Here is a 19,891-nt window from a genome sequence, read left to right on the forward strand (position 1 = left end):
ACTTACACGCATAACCAATTGATTATTAATAAACGATTTAATAATTGATAATTCTGTTGTCGAATTTATTAAAAAAATATTTGATTTATAAATAATTAAAAATTGTTTATTATGATTAAACACTGGTAAAAATAAAAACGATTGAATAATTACTTTTTTTTAATGATTAAAATAAAAATGTATTATTGTTATTGATAAATATTAAAATTATTTTTAAAGACTTATTTATTAAAATCAACAATTTGACACGGTTCTGCCACTTAAGATCTGACGTGCTTAGACGTGTTTTATATGACAGACCACGAACAACTGGCGAGCTCACGAGCTAGTATAGTACCGGTAAAAAAACAATAGAATTTTGGCGGCCGGAAATTTTACTCACGACCGCCATCATCGTTGCGCGGCAAACTTTATGCGCATGCGCAGAAAGCAACTGCATATTAGTGGGTAAAAATTTAAATTCAAATTTCAAAAATTTTTAATGATTAAAAAAATTAAATAAGTCTTTTAATTATTTTAAAACAAACAATTCTCTTTTATTAATTCATAATAAAAATTGTGCTTTGAAATTTAAAACAAAATTTATTTAATAATTTCGATACGAACTTCAAGATATTTAATATCAATATTTGTCTTTTTAAAGTATTTCGCTGTATTGCAAGTTTAAGTTCTCGAATACAAAATAAGTGAAAAAAAACAAATCATGTAAATTGCAAAACAATAACAATTATTTATTATTCTATTAAATTTATTTTTAAATGCAATCTATTAAATCAACAATTGAAATATTCTTCTAGATTTTTTATGAATAAAATATTCTTGTTAGTTTTTGGTTCAAATACAAGTTTGAATTTTAATAATTAAGTAATGGCAAAGCGTTGTTATTTAATAATTTACAAAATATTAACTACAAGTTCTTATGTTTCTATAAATTACTAATTAAAAGAAGAGTAATTAAAATAATTGCATGGTAAATTTCAAACAATTATTTAAAGATTTTTAAAATTATAAATACTTAATAATATCAACAATTGCTTATCAATTATGAATTTTTTACAATTTTGATCTTTTGATAATTATATTTACATATATATATGTATGGCAAATGAATTTTTATAAATAAAATATGAATAATGGAATATTTTAAGCCATAATTTTTTTATAATTGTCACGTAATAAATTATTTTAATTAAATAATTATACAATTATTTAAAAATATTGATCTATTGATCGTGCATTGCTGAATAGAACAATAAATATGCGTTGGAACTTATGTTCTTCACATCGGATTCACTCACTGGCGTCACACGGTCATCATCATACTTGAACCATCTGTAAAAAAATGATTTATTTTTTACAATTTTTAATTCTTTAAAATTATAATTAAAAAATTACGCTCAAGTATTGAAAATTTTTTTAAGCTTTTCATGGGCTGTATTTAAATTGATAAACGCATTGTTTTATTTTGTTAAATTTTTGACAAATTTCTTATTAGAAAATAAATGAAAAAATTAAATTTTATGACTCAGATATTTATTATTCTTTTTTGAATTTGGTAAATTTTGGATTTAGTAATATTTTTAATATTAAAAAAAAAGGAATTATTTAAAAAATTATTTTCTTCATAAATAATAAGTACTTTGTTCAATTTTGTGATAAATTTCTTATAATGAAATAAACTTAAAAAAATTAAAGTTAGTAAATTCAAATATAAATAAATTAAAGTTAATGATTTAATTTTTAATTAATAATCCTTGGATTGGGTAAATTTTAAATTAATAATGTTTTAAATAAAAAAAAAGTAAATCATTTAAAAAATTTGATTTATAAATATAATATTTAATTAAAATAATAAGGAAAATTTTGTCTCCGGCTTATTTATATGATAAAATGAGTTTTTTAAATTAAATTTAGTATCACCGGAAAGGTCTTGACCTGAATTTAAGCTTTTTTTATGTTGCACATGATTTTCATCAATAGCTAATTAATTAAAATTTTTCGAAGTAGTTCTAATAGATTCGAATTTTGCGATAAACATTTTTTTTTTAATTAAATTTTTATGAAATTTTACTAGACAATTCTCAGAAAAAAATTTTTTAAAATTATAAAATTTTTTTTAGAATTCTAATTTTTAAAACCTCACAAGATTTTATTAATTTCATAATGCAACAAAAACAATGATTTCATAAAATTTAAATTTAAAATTTAAAATCGTGAAAATTTCATGATGCTCGTTACAAAATTCTTTTTTCCAAAAATTATACACTCAAAATTCTCAAAAGAGTTCATTAAAATTATTCTTTTCAAATGAACAATAACGATTAAAAACTAATCTATATAATTAAGAGAATAAAGAACATTTTGTCTCCTGCGTATTTATATGATAAAATAAGTTTTTTAAATTGAATTTAGTATCATTGGAAAGGTCATGACCTGAATTTAAGCTTTTTTAATGTTTCATATGATTTTCAGCAATAGCTAATTTATTGTGATTACTTTTTGAAGTTATTCTAAATAGATTCGAATTTTGCGATAAACGTCATTCATTTATTTATTTATTTTATTTTGTACATGTGAACGAAGTTATGGGTCAAAAATTAATTTCTATAATTAAGGTAGTACCCTCGCCAGAGTCGTTTTCTTAGGATTTTTTTTTAACTTCGGCAGATTAATATTCATATAATTCTGCGTCGATTGGCGCAATTTGAAAATTTTTGACCATTTAGTTTCAGAGATATTTAATTTCAAAGTTTGAGTTTTGAACGCTCTTTTACATTGCGGTATACGGGATATCGAAAAGTTTACCTACAAACATTTTTATATCTCAGAAACTTTTCTTAGGATTCTTTTAAAAAACTAGAGTAACGTTAACTAACAACTAAACAATTTTTTAAAAATAATTTCATTGATAATTACCACACAGTTTCAGAGATATTTATTAATAAGTAATGAAAAATTTACCAGACTTTAGCCGAGGAGGGGATACGTTAATAAAACTGTGGCAACAACGCAAGTTTTGTGAGCCGCGAAAAAAGTATGAGACGCGCATGCGCTGAAAAATTTGAAAAGTTTAATTTACTTTAGGTGTAACATTTTAGTTATTAATTTTATTTATTTCAAAAAAAGTAACAATGATTTTATTTTATAAAAATAAGTATATTTCTATATTTATAAAAATTCAAAAGTTAATAAGTTTAAAATATAATAATATATATTAATCTTTCATAAGTTATAAAAATAATAGTCAGATGAAATAATAAAAAAATACTAAAATTTAAAATCCGTAAATACATCAACATAAAAAATTCAATTACTGATTTTTCTGAAAAAATAAAACAATATTGTCAATTATTTTTTTTCTATTTGTTATTTGCATATTTGCTAGTGATTTCTGTCGTTTTTCAAGGATTTTTTTTTATGAATCGTCCTTTATAAGTCAATTTTTCAGACATTGTAATTATATTTCCGAATAAATGTATGTAAATAAATAAATAAACGCATGTGTCAAAACAGAGGTTAATCTACAGTTAGTCCAAAACACTACAGTATAACCACTATAAAATATCTTAACGCTCACGCAGTGTTGCCAGACTTTTCAAACGATCAGTTTCTCGTTTGTGATTGGCTAAAATAAGTACATAAACAGCAAAAAGTTTTAGGCTTGTCAATAATGACTCTAAAGTATATGTACCATACACTCTAGTAAGATCCACTTTTATAATTTAGATGAAAAATATGAAAATATATCATGTAACCAAACTATTCGTAACGTGATTGGTCGAATATATCATAAGCATGAAAATATATGCAAATGCTACAGTCAGGCGCGCGCTTGCGCGCGCAAATTCAAATTCCTAATATAAAATTGAGATGAAATGTATGTGGCATCAAACTATTCGTAACGTGATTGGTCGAATATATCATAAGCATGAAAATATATGCAAATGCTACAGTCAGGCGCGCGCTTGCGCGCGCAAATTCAAATTCTAGTAAGTACATAAACAGCAAAAAGTTTTAGGCTTGTCAATAATGACTCTAAAGTATATGTACCATACACTCTAGTAAGATAATATATAAGAAGGTATTCCAATCCTGCAATGCATGATGGGAAATGTGTCAATCGGTCGCGCCACCACGAGTGTGTCAGACACACTAACCGGCAACTAAAGTATTTTCATGCTAACTCTCGCAATAATAATAAATTTTATGTAATAAATAATCATTGCATAAAAAATTATTTTCACCCTCTAACAATAATAATAAATAATAATAATTAAATAAAAACCTTTAAATAGCTTTTTATTGCATTCGTAAATTCTCCGGTTTAACCGGTTTTCCTAAACGCAGTTTATAATTTGCCTCTTACATTAATTCGTTAAGTTCTATTGTGGTGCCTATATTTTTTGATAACTTTACATTTACCAAGTCCGGGTTCGAAACTCGGCAATTCTAAATTTTACAATTATTCTATAGTTTTATTATAATTTTTACTATTCCAATAGATTGTCAGGTCTTATACTGAATGTATTATTATTATTTATTAATTAATAGTAAAATAATTAGATTAGAGCTCGTCTAATAACAGGTAAGTAATTAGTATGTACACAGTCATTTTAATTTATTGAAATTTTTATCAAAATGTTATAATAAATATAATGAACAATATCGGGTTATATTAACAATAAAATTTTTCACAATTCAAATGCTACTGGTGGGAAATTTGGAATTCAACATTACCCTTATGAGGTATCTGATTGTACTTATTAATTGCAAATTATTTCTTATCCTAATTAATTTATATTTTTATAGAAATTATAATGACAATTATTTATTCTTAAAAATATTTATTTATGTATGTGTATAGTCAAATTAAAATTTTTAATTTATTTGATAGATACAAGTAGTATAGAATTTCGCGATTGTCATTTGTTTAAAAATGTCAATTTGTTTTTTCTTAACGTTTTGTTGTTGAGAGTGTGTATTGAAGAGCTAAATTAAGTAAGTATGGATATTTATTTTTAATAAATCTGCATTTGGATAACTTTTTATTGTATGTAACAATATCTAAACTAATATTTATTAACGCAGATCATGGGTGGATGTAGCTTTCCTGACTGTCATAACAGCAGTGAAAAGGGTTTTAAAATGCTGAGGTTTTCTCGTTCAGTTGAGATGAGAAGTAAATGGGCATCTGCTTGTAAAATTTCAAAACCCATTACTGAGAATTCTCGTTTGTGTGAGGTATTTACCACCATGATAAAAAAAAGTAACTAGCCTGACGAAAAAAAATCTTGAACCAAAAAAGAAATCTATTTGGAAAAGAATAATTTTTCTGAGTGAAGAGAAAAAATTTTTAATCTAAGATAATACTCTTCGTTTCAGTACATTTTTCTAAATTCAAAAAATTTTTCCCATTTTTGTTAATATTACCCACGTTCGACAGCTTGTAGAGTACCAATCACTTGGTGGACCTGTTCTAGTAAAAGGTCTCACCACTGCTATTTTAGACCCACCACAGTTCGATAAAATGCACGTTGGACTGGCTAGAAAAATTTTTAGCTATGAAATGGGACATGCATTAATTCTAGCGGCGCAAACTGGTCTTCTTCCGCAAACAGCTATGACCACTGGGTGGTTTATTTTATTATGTAGTCAGTGGTATGAGTTCATGGTTTGTCGGCACATAAGTAACTCACGGAACTTATGGCGCATCGTTAGAACGAGTAGAGTTTCTGCAGAGCTTTATTGAGATTATCAGAGAACTACAAGTTAGCTCTGATAATAGATGGAAACCGATACAACGGGGCATCATTCTGGCTACTACTACTGCGTTAAAATTACGAGAAGATCTAGTTCTGACAAAAAAATTGGAGTACCTTCTTACGGGGCGTCAGACTTCTAGTTCTGGAGAAAATTTATTTTCTCAGGTTCGAGCTGGTGGTGATATTCACCCTAAACTTCGCCAATATTACGCTACCGAATGCGCTTGATTGCAGTGGCTCAGTATTTATGTGTCCCTGCGTCTGTATCATATGAAGACGATGATGAGCCGTACTACATTGAATTTCTCAAGCAAAAAAAAACTGAACTCCAAACTACTAATGATGATTCACAAAATTTCCTTGAAATTCCGGTAAATTGTAAATTATCCGAAATACAAAACTATGGGCTTTATTACCTTTGTGGTTGGGCAGTGTTTACTTGTGCGAACGGTTGTAATGATTGTGAGGCAGCAATAATCTCTTCAGTTCCTTTGCCTAACGCGAGTACGGCTTGGACGGATGCAATAAATCGAGGAAACTTGAACCATCCGACAGAGGCAGTATATACACTTTTGAACACAGTAAAAAATTTTTCGTCAAATTTAACACAAAAATTTGTGTTGATGACTTTTTTTACACAATCTGTATTGAATCAACACTCTATTGTGTTGAATCAACATACTAAAATGTTAAATTCTACACAAATATTTTTACACTTTACACAATGACGAAAAATTTTTTACTGTGAAGACTGCGGAAGAAGTTTTTGCTACTTACAGAAAATCTCTTCTCCATTTGCAATCTGTGCATGAAAAAGTAATGAAGAGTGTCCTGGAAACTGCCGATCAATCATTAGTCTTCCCAAAATGTCATGGTATTCGCGACAAAATACTCGGAAAATTTATCTCATTGCGACTCCATGTTCTCGCAAAAGACATTATAGTGCAACCTGATAATCCCAATGTTGCAGTCTTCAGCTCTAAGAGCGCATATATGCGCACGTCAACAAAAACCGTCCGTAAATAAGTTAATTATACTACATTATTTATTCTTCTTTCTCAATAAAATTGAGGCTTTCAATTTTTAAAAGTTACTTGCTGGGTGACAATACATTTATTAGTCCTTGGAATAAATATATTTTATCTATATATACTGTCCATCATATTTTCTATTGTAATACGTTGAATTTGTTGATTTGATCAATAATAATTTCATATATTTTACACAATAAACTTAAAAAAAAGTACTTGTTTCAATAAATTAAAATGACTGTATACATACTAATTACTTACCTGTTATTAGACGAGCTCTAATCTAATTATTTTTACTAATAATTAATAAATAATAATAATACATTCAGTATAAGACCTGAGAATCTATTGGAATAATAAAAATTATAATAAAAATATAGAATAATTGTAAAAAAAAAAATTAGAATTGCCGAGTTTCGAACCCGGAATTGGTAAATGAAAAGTTATCAAAAATATAGGCACCACAATAGAACTTAACGAATTAATGTAAGAGGCAAATTATAAACTGCGTTTAGGAAAACCGGTTAAACCGGAGAATTTACGAATGCAATAAAAAGCTATTTAAAGGTTTTTATTTAATTATGATTATTTATTATTATTGCTAGAGGGTGAAAATAATTTTTTATGCAATGATTATTTATTAAATAAAATTTATTATTATTGCGAGAGTTAGCATGAAAATATTTTTCTCACCTCCGGGCGGAAAGCGTCAATTTTCCTCCCGCTGCGCTAAACGAAAATGCCGCTTTCCGCCTCCGTCGAGGAGAATAGTATATTACACATCTAGGGCAGTAAAATAAAGAAAGCCTCAGATCACATGTTTGTTGACCTCGGCTTCGCCTCGGCCAACAATTACATGTGATCTGAGGTTTTCTTATGTACTTCCGTGGAGTGTATACTATTTTGCTCAACGAAGGCAGAAAGCGGCACTTTCGTTTAGCGCAGCGAGGCCGAAAGTTGACGCTTTCTGCCCGTTGAGCAAAAATAGTATACACACCACGGGCAGTAAATAAGAAAGCCTCAGATCCACATGTTTATTGACCTCGGCTTCGCCTCCGGACAACAATTACATGTGATCTGAGACATTTCTTGACACACTGCTAGTATTGTAACCTATACTATAGATTTCGGTTAGTGTGTCTGACACACTCGTGGTGGCGCGACCGCTTGACACATTTCCCATCATGCATTGTAGGATTGGAATACCTTCTTATATATTATCTTACACTCTAGCACAAACTTTTGACGACGGAAGTCGCGAGGGTACTACCTTAAGAGACGAAGGAAAATTTTGTGACGAGCATATTATTATTTAGATAAAATTTTTATAGTTAAATTTGGTATCATCAGAAAAGCCCTGATAAAAATTCGTGCTATTCTACGGTTTGATAAATTTTTCAGTGATAGTCAATTTTTTATGTTAAGTTTTTGGAGGAGTTTTGAATAGTTTGTTGGAATAGTTTGTTGTTATAAATTTGTTACGTCACATTTGTCCATTAAATTGTTTGTAATTGATCCTGTCATGGCACTATTATTTTTAAAATTTATTTAAAAAGTCCCCAAACTATGTATAGTATGATTAGAAATATTAAAAAATGATCAAGCCAAAGTTTCACAATGTCACAATGTCACATAGTGACTGCAAATTGCTAGTATCTATTAAATAAAATCTCTACTCACTTTTGAATCTGTACATTTTTACAATATGCCGTGTAGTGACCCCCATGGATACCTCCAACATGATAAGAAAGACCATACATATTATAATTATAATTTTGGTTACTATTATTTGGAATATAATGTCGCAAGTTTAAATTGTTGAGCGGACATTTAACACTAGTATTTTTCTTTGACATTATTCCATCTGTTCCACTGAACCGGTTCAGATGAATGATAATAATCGGTGGCAGCCGCACAAAATCACATTTTTTTGTAGCTCGCCGCGGTACTTTACATTTCGGGCATTTCCATTCCAGTATAATTTGCACACTTAAATATTGATCCAGACAATCCTGTAAAAGCAATTGTTATTTAGAAGAAACACATCATATTTTTAAATTAGTTAGTCTATTATAAGATTATCTTACAGATAAGGAACATGGTGTATTTTCAGGCACTGATAAAGTTAAACTGTTGAATGTTTCATAAGTAATACTTTTAAATCCGCAATGCATGCATGTACATGTGGAACAAGATTGTCCATTGAACAGTTCTGTCAGAACTGATCTTTTACCCTCCAAAGATTGTTCGTATTGTTTTTCTGCTTCAGTCATTTGAGTGTCTCGAGGTATTTTTTTGTCATCCTTGAAAAAAAATTTTTTAGTAAAGTTTTAAAATCAAAGAATTGATAAAATATAAGCAAGTTCTTTGTATAAAATAATCACCGTTCTTAAAGCCAAGTGCATCCACTCTAATAGAAGAATTAAAAATTCATGTGAATCTTGCTGCTCATTGGTTCCAAATTCATTACTGAGACTTCCTAATGTTGACTGTAATTAAAAAAAAAAATTATTAGAATTTCAGTTAGTTAGTAAGAAAAGATAAAATTATTTGTTTTCAAAATAAAATAAAAAAACTACACTTTTTAATTAATTGAAGCATATACTCGGATGTATTGAAATAAATATTTGATTATTATAGTAACAAAAAACTTCAATGCACTCTATGAAAAGTTATTTAGTAATCAATAATAATCATATAAAATAATTTAGTGATAAATCACAGAATAGGAAAAAAAATTTTGAAAATAAAAAAGTACACGCCTCATAACGCCCATTTATTTTTTAAGAAAACAATAAATTGTAAAATAGATTTTTAAAAGAAAAAAAATTAAATAATTTCTTGCAGAACATTTTCTAAATTTTGGTGAATTATTAGCGCCCATTTTTGCACACCTCATAAGCGAAGCTTTGTGTAGTGCTCTACTCTCGTCGTCAAAAAAAGCAGTTTTCTCGAAATTGAAATTGATTTTTTTTTACTTATATCGCACTTACAGGATAACATGAGTACACTTATATCAAGTCAAATAATGTGTCAGGCACATAAAATATATTTCAATAACAATTATTTTGTTTAACATAGTAAATAATAACATTAAAAATAATCTTTCCTGAACGTCCGTGTGTCTGTGTTTATGGATCCGTGTATGTGGCAGGGAAATTGTTCGAAAAAATTATCGTACCGGAATCATTTTTTTTTTCTATCATCTAAAATAACACACTCCGGACTTTTTCAATTAACATGAGCGACTGTGTACTTGTATATTTCTATATACATTTTATTATAGTATTTTTTTTCCTCACCTTAGAATTATTGGCGCCACTAAACCATAATAGACTTTTCTGTTTTTTATTATTTTGCTTTTTGTATTTTATTTTAATCAATTTCATTGTGAAAAATGAGATTATGAGGCATGCACTTTTGGAATTTCCAAACTTTTCTTGTTATATGCGCACGCAGTCTACAAAAATCTGGTAATATGATTGCTTGATTTCAGATTAACTTGATTAACTGGTGCCATAGTTTTCACGTGAGAGAAATAAGAAAAGTTCTTTTGATTTTGTACGTGTGTATCATAGAAAATTTTAATAAAAATTCATTAAAAAAAAAGTTAAGTAAGCTAGGCTACTGATATGAAATACGGCACGAGTTTATCAAATTCTGGAATTAATAAAAAAAACCCGGTTTCGATATATTAATTTGTTCGGGAGTTATCATTGGTACATACAAAATCAGTGTACAAACATCAGGACGTCCTCGTAAAATTTTTTTCGGAACGATTTTTTTTAAGTAGCACCATAAAATAATTTTTAGAAATTATTGGATGGCTTAATTCAAGTGTTCTCTCGATGTGCATCTATTCATATTATTGTGTAACGTCCACGTTTTCAAAAATTATAAAAATAAATAATTTATTTGTCCCCGGCTCGAAATTTGCTCGCCGGAGTCCAGGGTCATAAACGGGGATTACATTATCAATAACAAAATATAAACAAAACACTTCATTTTAAATAAATTAAAGAAAAAGGAAAACCTCTTTATTGGCCTGATCATGTTAATAAACGATATAAACAATATAAACAAATTAAACAATATATTAGAACACTCTTTTCACACATACTCGCGGTTCAAAATCGCGAACTAACTGTCAAGAGCTGGTTCCCCGCTTCCCCAGGAGACTAGCCGTCACCCCTGGGCCTAAACCTCTACCCCGAGAGCGAATGGAGAGTGTCCTCTTCGCCCCCACCTACACGGCTTATGATCACCTACCGTACCTCAGCTGAAGGCTTCGGCACGGGGAGAAGCACTTTCATCCGGTCGGTTCATGATACTTACCTGGGCCTTGGTCAGACTCCAGGTAGAGTATCATCCTCTGGAATTACTTGGTGAAGAGTATTCGCCCGAGTAATTCTCCCGAGAAAGAACTGCTTGCTTTATCGAGCCAAATTTTGGCGTTTATCATTTTTCCCCCAACTCTCTTGTAACGAACCGGAAGGGTCGTTTTAGACACCTGTCCGGTGCCCTCGAACTAGCATTCAAATAGTATATTACACACCTAGGGAAGTAAAGTAAGAAATGTCTCAGATCACATGTATTTGTTGGCCGAGGCGAAGCCGAGGTCAACAAACATGTGATCTGAGGCTTTCACTTCCCCGAGGAAGTGTATTTTTGTCCGACGAAGGCGGAAAGCGGCAACTTAGTTTAGCGCAGCGGGACGAAAGTTGCCACTTTCCGCCCGGAGGGCAAAAAAATAATTATTTATTATTTTAATCGTAATTTCCTTCATTTTCTATCCATTCGTCTCGCCAAATTCTAAGTTTTTATTTTCGAAACTCAATTCTTTATTATTTTAATCGTAATTTCCTTCATTCTCTATCCATTCGTTTCGTCAAATTCACAATTCTTTATTATTTTAATCGCAATTTCTTTCATTATATATCCATTCGTTGATTTTCCATACTAAATTGTCCTCGGGACTTATAAAATCTTCGCTTACCTAAATTATTTCTTACAAAATAATAATCGTCATTTCTTTCATTTTATATCCATTCATCACTTTCCCATACTAAATCTTGTTCGGAACTTAGAATAAATTGCCCAGTCTTTTAATTCCTTTTACAATTAATTCGCTCGGCTTCGTAATAATTTCTCACACGCTTAATTTCTTAATTTAATCATACCTTCGGTAACAATAATATAAAATTATTAACTAAATAAATACAATAATTAAATAATAATCGCCGCACTAATAACAATAATTGTTTCTATTAATTTTTAAGTAATTAATAAAAAATAAACTAAAATACTCAAATATAAAAAGTAAAATTTGGGTCATAATTGTATAAGTGAAATATGGTTGTGATAGAGGCATTTGAAGGTCAGAAAATTGCTTGACCTTGATGTGTCAAGAGTAAAATACTATTCCAACCGCTTCGCGTTATGAGGCGTGCAGTTAGATCTTATAGAAAATTATATGTAATTTAATGAAATTGAAGTTCTAAAAACTGCCATCTCCGGCGCTAGTTACGTTTGAAATAATTACATAATTTTTCTTAAATAAAATTCTACTTTGTAGAGCAAAAATTTTTGAATAAATTAAAATTTAAAGAAGAAATAAAAATTATCATTTTTTACCTTAAGCTCAATTGGTGAAATATGACGTATAGTACTAGTCCAGAGCGATTTAATAACTTGGGCAAAAGCAGTGACTAATTTACTGTTTTTCCCATAATTTCCATTGCGATGGAGATCGTCTTCATAACTATTGTTGCGAAAATAGTTGGACAGCATCGGTGTGTTACTCAAGCACTGTATAATTGAACTCATGTAACACGAGTTACCAAGATTTTTTAGACCAGTTGTACCTTGTTGCTAAAAAAAAAATATTATTTTATTTTTTTTTTAATTAATATTTTATAAAAAAAAAACAAAAATAAATTAATAATAACTCCATAAGCTTTTTTCACCTTTTTAAACTGTATCACTACTATGAACGGCGATAATTTTTTATAAATATAAACCATATTTTATCAAATGAGTCCATCAATAAATAAAACATAATTTATCTATATTTTTTTTTTCATGAATTAATAAATAATTTGATTACACTTTCACGATTATTCAACTTATGATTTAATTTCTTCACAGTTAGCATTGTTATTTTTTACAAAGAAAGATTTACGGTATTTGCGGTAAGTTTTAGTCAAACCGACTTGGTAGAGTATCAACGATTTAAAATAGTAAAAAAATATGTGGTATAAGTAAAAATCACTGCGTCATCAGGCACGTGTTTTTGTTGCTTCAAAGAAATTATTTCAACTATTGGATTTAATGAGATTTTGAAGCCGCATCAGTCACTCGTTTTTCTGTACACGTGTCTTGATTTAGTCATGTACATACAAATACATTCACATTAAATTACTTAAAATAATTTTTTCGTTTATATGTATTACATTTTTTTTTGAATTATAAAAATTGTAAAAAAAATTTTTTTTTAATTTTTCGTTTTATATAAAAAAAATTTCACTAGTAAAAAAATATAAGACTACTTTTTTGACACTAAAAGTTATTTTCACTTAAAATATTGAATAAAATTTTTATTATCGAAAGATATATTTGGAATGTTCATTCTTATCAAAAACATTTTTAAAAAAATTTTAATTATAAAAACTTGCTTAATTTAAAAATAAAAAAATTAAATGAAGAGTGCTTCTGGTTGATGATGTAAAATTAAATTAAAAGATGTTTAAAAATATCGAGTTCTTTAAATATTAAATAAAAATAAATAAGATAATTACTTTCGTTTCCTTAATAATATAAATAAATAAAACACTGCCTGAAATGTTTCCCGTTATGAACTGGTAATTAAAATAATAAATAATACAATCAATAAATTAAACTTACTAGATTATAAACGTCGGCATTGAAAAATCTAATTTGTACCATATTAATCAAATAAACCCGTTAATAATTAATAAATAATTATCTTAATCGACAAATCATTCACAATCAATAAATCAATAAATAAAAATTAAATCTAGTATCACAATATCTTTTAATTATAAAACATAGTTTATTTCTAATTTATCTTGGAATGAAATTCTCGTCAAACTGACAGGCATAATGTAATGGCACGTGATAAAACGTTATCTCACGTTAAAATGTCCCTCGTTATAAGTGATTAAAAAAGCCCAAGGTCAATTTCTCAATCTTTGATAATTATTTTCAATTCATATTCTATAATATATCATTATCATTAAATATTTATTTTATTTTTATTTACTTCAACTTCTGTTGTTTACTTTTTTCATTTTTACGCTACCGAATATAATTTAAACATTTACTCAGCACATAATTTATGCGCTCCTCAATCTAAACAATTGTAACCAAAGATATTTTTAGTCCTCTTATAGTTTAACTTTGCACGTCATGTGTAATTAAATCTTTTAAGTTAATATTTATAATTATAAATACAGAATTTTATAATTTATTTTAATTACGTAATTAATATCTTATTTTTTTAATAATGAGATATTTTTACCCATAATTTCAGTATTTGGAGTTTTTCGGTGAAGATTACGACTTATAGAAAATTATATGTCATTTATTAAAAGCGTAGTTCTCGAAATTACCACCTCTGGTACTAGTTTTATTTTCTAGGCGTTCATAAGTTTTACATATAAAATTACTAAGGTAAAAGTACCCAGTAGTTGAACAGGTTTCAAAGTAAAACGTATTTGACCCTACTTTTAATATATAAAGATGTAATTATTAGTTCAAATTAGTGATTTTCATGAAAATATTAACAATTTAGGAATTGATTGAAGCGCAAAACAACGCAGATAATTGAATATTTATATATTTTGACAACGTTTTTAAGATTAGACTATGAAAGCAGTGGTAGTTGAACTAATAAAATATATGGCAATAGGGCACAGCAAAAAATTTACAACGTTTTATTGAAATATCAAAAGAATTATAACATATTATTGATTAGTATTAAAAATAATACGATAAACATTTAATATGTTCATTTAAAAATGAGAAATATTTGTATTTAATTTTTATAAATGACAAAACAAATTTTCAATGATAAATCAAAAAAACTCAATTCAAAACGTTCAAAAATTTTTAACTAGACTAATTTTAAGCTATGAACTTATTTAATTTGCAGTAATTAATAATACAAATCACAATGCTGATCACTAGTTTATAAACTTATTAGAGATTATAGTGCTGTTAAAATTATACGCCAGCTTGTTCAAGTTCAGGGTACCGCTTTAAAAATTTGGAGGTATTGTTAGACGCTAAAATTTAATATAAAAATTATAGTTTATGTCTTTGCAAAAAATATATGATTTAGAAAAAACTATTTCATTGGGTGGTATAATTTTTTTTTACTTAAAATGACGATATACCGTTTTTTATTACTGATTGTTTGGTTTGCGGTTTAGTACCTTTTTCACAAAAAAAATTGCATCTATTGGCTATTCTCGATATGTCAACTTTTAAATGAACAAAAATATAATTGTTTTGATTTATAATTAAAAAACTTACAGAAATCAATTATTGTATCATTGAATAATTATAACATGCGTATATTACTTATAATAAATATACGGATTTTGTATTACAATAATTCGAAAAGTCTGTTCAAGTACTGGTTCCATTTTTATAAGTGTTCAAGAACTGTGTACTTTATCTCAATCTTTTTCTTTAAAATTGGGATTATGAAATACATTTAACTTACCACACCATCCATAAAGACAGGTTTTATATGAGACAAATTGGAATCATCGACAGATCTATTACTATGACTATTGCCATAATCATTTTTACGCAAGTCTGTTGGCTTAGACGAACGATCAAACGTCGGTATTTTCAAATTTTCAAACTACAAATGCATTAAATAAAATTACAAAAAAAAATATCAAAAATAAAAATGGCAAATATTTTGATATGAATATTTTAAAATAAAGAAACTCTAATAATAGAATGAAAATATTGGATAATATTTACATCTTTGGTTAATTTAATCTTTTTTACCTGCGCAAGATTTGGACTTGACAGGGATCTTTTCAAATCAGAGTTAATTGTCAACGTGGATTCTTCGCTTTTTAATGGCTCCTTATAAATTTCACTGTCATAATTATTTGCTTTATTTATTTTTAAAGCGTCTCTTTCTTTTAATAATTCATCCAATTTTTTTATGCTAAAAATAAATTAACACAAATAAAGTTTTAAAAATATTGTAAATATTTTTGTAAATTTTTATAATACTTACACTTCCTCTCGTTTTAATTGAGTTTCTTTAATTCGGTTCTCAATATCACCGAATCTGAGGTCTAATTTAGTTTCTTAAGAAGTTACATTTTTAATTTATTTTGAACCAAAGATTTTTTTCAATTAACTCGCTTTATTTTTCTTTTTATCTTCAAGCTAAAAACATAAGAATTTTATCATTAGAATTTTTTAAAGTAAAAATTTAATGAATAAGCTAATAACTTTGCAGTCACTATGTGACTTTATTAAATAATGACTTTTGTTAAATTGCACTGTACTTTCTTAAATATTGGCGTTTTTAAAGATATAAGCTCATCCCGATGTTACACTCATCAAGAGCTTTCATTTCAGTATCCACATTCATTTTGATATATTTTTCATATATTCATATATATGATATATAAAATACTACCTGTTACTCGCCCGCTCCGCTGGGCGCTTTATAGAATTGCATTTTTAGATCTAGACTTGCAATTTAATTAGAGTATTATTTTGACTTGTACAGCCCTAATTAGAAAAAAAGATTTGAAACGATTCGAAATGGCTCAAAGCGATTAAAAACCATTCAACTTGATAAATATATATATGAATATTGGGGCGTTTCAAAAAAAAAAAAATTTTTTTTTTTTTCTTGGAACCAGGCTCAAAAGTTTCGTTTAGATGCCAAAATAGGCCTCTGAAAATATGAGCCCTTAATATTAATATTAAGGTGTTCCGCATCGCACTTTTCGATTTCCCATAAGAATAACACAGGAAAAAAGTTTTTTTTTTTTCTGATTTTTTGTAACTAATAAACCATAAATTTTTCTGCAATTTCTATTAAATATTTTTTGTAGAGAATTGAACGCTCTACAAAAAGTACTGACATCATTTTTCGATTAATCAACTCATTCAAAAAGTTATTCAAGGTCAAGTTGAATTCATTATCAATTCAGCCGTTTTCTTCATAATCCTCCGAAATTTATTTTTTCTGATTTTTTTAACTCATGAACCATAAATTTTTCTGCAATTCCCATCAAATATTTTTTGTAGAGAATTGAACGCTCTACAAAAAAGGTCTGAAGTCAATTTTTGATAAATCAACTCAGTCAAAAGTTATTCAAGATCAAAGTTTAACTTACCCTCAATTCAGCTGTTTTTATTGACTGATTTGGCAAAAATATTATGTTTTTAGAAAAATTGAAACCAAAACATTTTACAAAATATAAATTAGACTTCTGAAAACTGTTAATCTTTATTTCCTGCTTTATAGTAAATGTGGACAGGGTACTTAAAACAAATTATCATTGACAGTTAACCCGACATTTAAAAATTCTGGTTGTTGAAAATTAACATCAATCGTTAAATTGAGATCATTTTTTTTAACATTAGTTAACATTAGTTTGAAGTTTCTTTCAAAATTAGTTTGAAAATTATTTAAACTAAACAACAGTTTAAAAAATTCGACTTAAACATTTCTTAATAAAATAATTCACGGCAGGTGTCCTATGTTATATCAATTATCAAAGTTTTTCTTTGATAATTAATCGATGAAAAATTTATTTAAATGTGATTTAAATTTGTCAAGTATATTGGTAGTACAATTATTTTGGCGATGTCATTTCAAAATCCATAACTAGATGGCGCTGAGGGTAAATGTCATCATGTCATTAGTTTAATTTATTGTTTTGATGTTTATTTTATTTATTAAACGTATTGTTTACACAAGTTATGGGCATTCGTGAGTAATTAGTGAGTATTAATAATTTTAAAATATACATTTCTACTGTGAATTACATTATTACGTGAAAAATGAATCAATTGATTAATGTTATTGGTGATCTAATTGAGAATTTTATTGGACATAAACTTCCTACAATAAAAGAGGTTATAGCGGTATTTTTTTATCAAAAAATATTCTTAAACTAGATTATAAAAAAAGTATACGAATAACGATTGATAAACTTGATCTTATATGGTCTGAAGCTGGCATCCCAACGTGTGGGAAAAAATATGCCTTAAAAAAATTTGAAAAAATATTAGAGGAAGACAAAAAATTACAAAAATGTTCTCGACGAAGACGGTCTGCTACACAGATAAAAAATGAAGCAGTTTTTCATCAAAAATTGACAAAGTTATTCGATATTGCCAAAGTAAATGTCGAAAAATATCTCACTGATGAAAAAAAATTGTTTTTATCCGGTCAACGTTCAAAAAGTAGATTTGGTTTGATAAATAATAGTGTTGGATTAAATCCAGAGGAAAATCCTGACGATGCTATGGACGTAGAGCCTGTTGGTAAGTTCTGAACCAACTGCTACTTTAATTATTCATTTATTACTATTATCATATACTTTGAATTAATGTTTTCAGATACAAATGAACCTGAGCCTAACGTCGCTCTAGCAACCCAAAAATCTGCAATATTTCGATCGAACTTGTCAGCTACAACAAGTCATGTATCTACTGATGTATCTGATTTTGAAAGTCAACTCAGCCAACCAAAACAAATTCCAAAAATTGATGTAATGACACCTGAACTCTGTGCTGCACTCGATCGATCAAAAGTCACTCATAGGAATGCCATTTTCATTTTAGCTGCTGCGTACAAAAGTGTTGGAATTGATTTGTCAACTCTAAATCTGAGTTACAGTACAATTTACCGAGCGCGAAATAAATATAGATCAAATATTACTAAGGATCTTAAATCAGAATTTCACAAAGACGATCGTTATGTGGTGCATTGGGATGGAAAAATTCTCAGTGATATTAAAGGTTCAGAAACTGTAGAGCCGTATTGCAGTTCTCTTTATCAGTTTCTGGGGTTGATCAACTTCTCGGAGTTCAAAGCTGACGATGGAAGTGCTCTTAAACAAGCTTCAGCTGTTATTGACACTTTGAACCAGTGGGAAGTTGCTCCGTATGTAAAAGCAATGTGTTTTGATACGCCACCTGTAAATACTGGTATAAATCATTTAATGTTTATAATTTTTATGAAGCTCGGATGTTTGATTTTCCTTTTGTATCTTTTTGATTCAGGTATTCACAAAGGAACTTGTGTTATGATCGAAAAAAGCACTTGGCAGAAAGATTAGTTTGGCTTCCATGTCGCCATCATATAATGGAGATTATTTTGAGGGGAGTTTTGAAGTTTTTTGGAAAACGACATCTGGTCCTAATGTTCCAATATTCGTTAGATTCAAAAGTTACTGGAACAAGGTTGACCAATCAAATTATAAAAGCGGAATGGAAGATGAAATTATCGCAAATACTTTGACAGGAAAAAAAGCTGAAATTGTTACTTTCATTAACAATTGCTTACAGGTACAAATTTTTTATTGCTCTTATTGAGACTTTTTAATCCCTAACTTTCAGTTGATTATTTATTTTTTATTTTCTTCAGATGTCACAGCCTCGAGATGATTATCGAGAGCTTTTACTCTTATGCTTAGTATTCCTTGATAGTTTTTCTGAAGAAAATTTTTCCTTTAAACGACCTGGTGCCATGCACCATGCGCGATGGATGTCAAAGGCCATCTATAGCTTGAAAATATTTTTGTTTCGCCATCAGTTTAATCTTTTAGCTCAAGAAGAGAAAAATTTACGCCGAATTTGTATTTTTGTGATTTCATTTTATATTAGAGTATGGTATAATTCAACTTCTGCTATCCAAGCGCCGAACAATGACTTAGAGTTCATGAAGAATTTGATTCACTCTAAAACGTAGATCCACCGGTGTTACAACGAGCTTGTCAGAAAATGATTGAGCACTTGTGGTACTTAAATGAAGAATTGGTCATACTCTCATTATTTGACAGTAACGTATCAGTTGATGTG

General features: G+C 28.2%; 2 protein-coding genes across 2 annotated transcripts; one reads left to right on the forward strand and one right to left on the reverse strand.

Annotated features, from left to right (window-relative positions):
• Positions 1-1,131: 1,131 nt before the first annotated feature.
• On the reverse strand, positions 1,132-16,439 carry LOC123264037 (ubiquitin carboxyl-terminal hydrolase 8-like). The gene is made up of 9 exons (XM_044727081.1): positions 16,403-16,439; positions 16,077-16,137; positions 15,839-15,998; positions 15,543-15,686; positions 12,428-12,664; positions 9,178-9,282; positions 8,881-9,096; positions 8,474-8,805; positions 1,132-1,332 (listed from the first exon to the last, which is right to left on the reverse strand). The coding sequence occupies exons 1-9, from the start codon at positions 16,437-16,439 to the stop codon at positions 1,224-1,226; spliced, it is 1,401 nt and encodes a 466-aa protein (XP_044583016.1). The 3' UTR covers positions 1,132-1,223.
• A 1,427-nt stretch (positions 16,440-17,866) lies between these two features.
• Positions 17,867-19,149, forward strand: LOC123264038. The gene is made up of 4 exons (XM_044727082.1): positions 17,867-17,891; positions 17,984-18,352; positions 18,428-19,018; positions 19,094-19,149. The coding sequence occupies exons 1-4, from the start codon at positions 17,867-17,869 to the stop codon at positions 19,147-19,149; spliced, it is 1,041 nt and encodes a 346-aa protein (XP_044583017.1).
• Positions 19,150-19,891: the final 742 nt, after the last annotated feature.

Source organism: Cotesia glomerata, linkage group LG4 (genome assembly GCF_020080835.1).
Source record: "Cotesia glomerata isolate CgM1 linkage group LG4, MPM_Cglom_v2.3, whole genome shotgun sequence".
Taxonomy (NCBI): Eukaryota; Metazoa; Arthropoda; class Insecta; order Hymenoptera; family Braconidae; genus Cotesia; species Cotesia glomerata.

Bases quoted from the DNA above. Each gene is read 5' to 3' on its own strand.
- LOC123264037 (XM_044727081.1), bottom strand. From the start codon at position 16,439: ATGAATGTGGATACTGAAATGAAAGCTCTTGATGAGT. The intron at 8,806-8,880 runs GTAAGATAATCT...TTGCTTTTACAG, and splicing joins ATACACCATGTTCCTTATCT to GATTGTCTGGATCAATATTT. The intron at 1,333-8,473 runs GTGAGTAGAGAT...ATTTTTTTACAG, and splicing joins AAAAATGTACAGATTCAAAA to ATGGTTCAAGTATGATGATG.
- LOC123264038 (XM_044727082.1), top strand. From the start codon at position 17,867: ATGAATCAATTGATTAATGTTATTG. The intron at 18,353-18,427 runs GTAAGTTCTGAA...TAATGTTTTCAG, and splicing joins TATGGACGTAGAGCCTGTTG to ATACAAATGAACCTGAGCCT. The intron at 19,019-19,093 runs GTATAAATCATT...TTTTTGATTCAG, and splicing joins TACGCCACCTGTAAATACTG to GTATTCACAAAGGAACTTGT.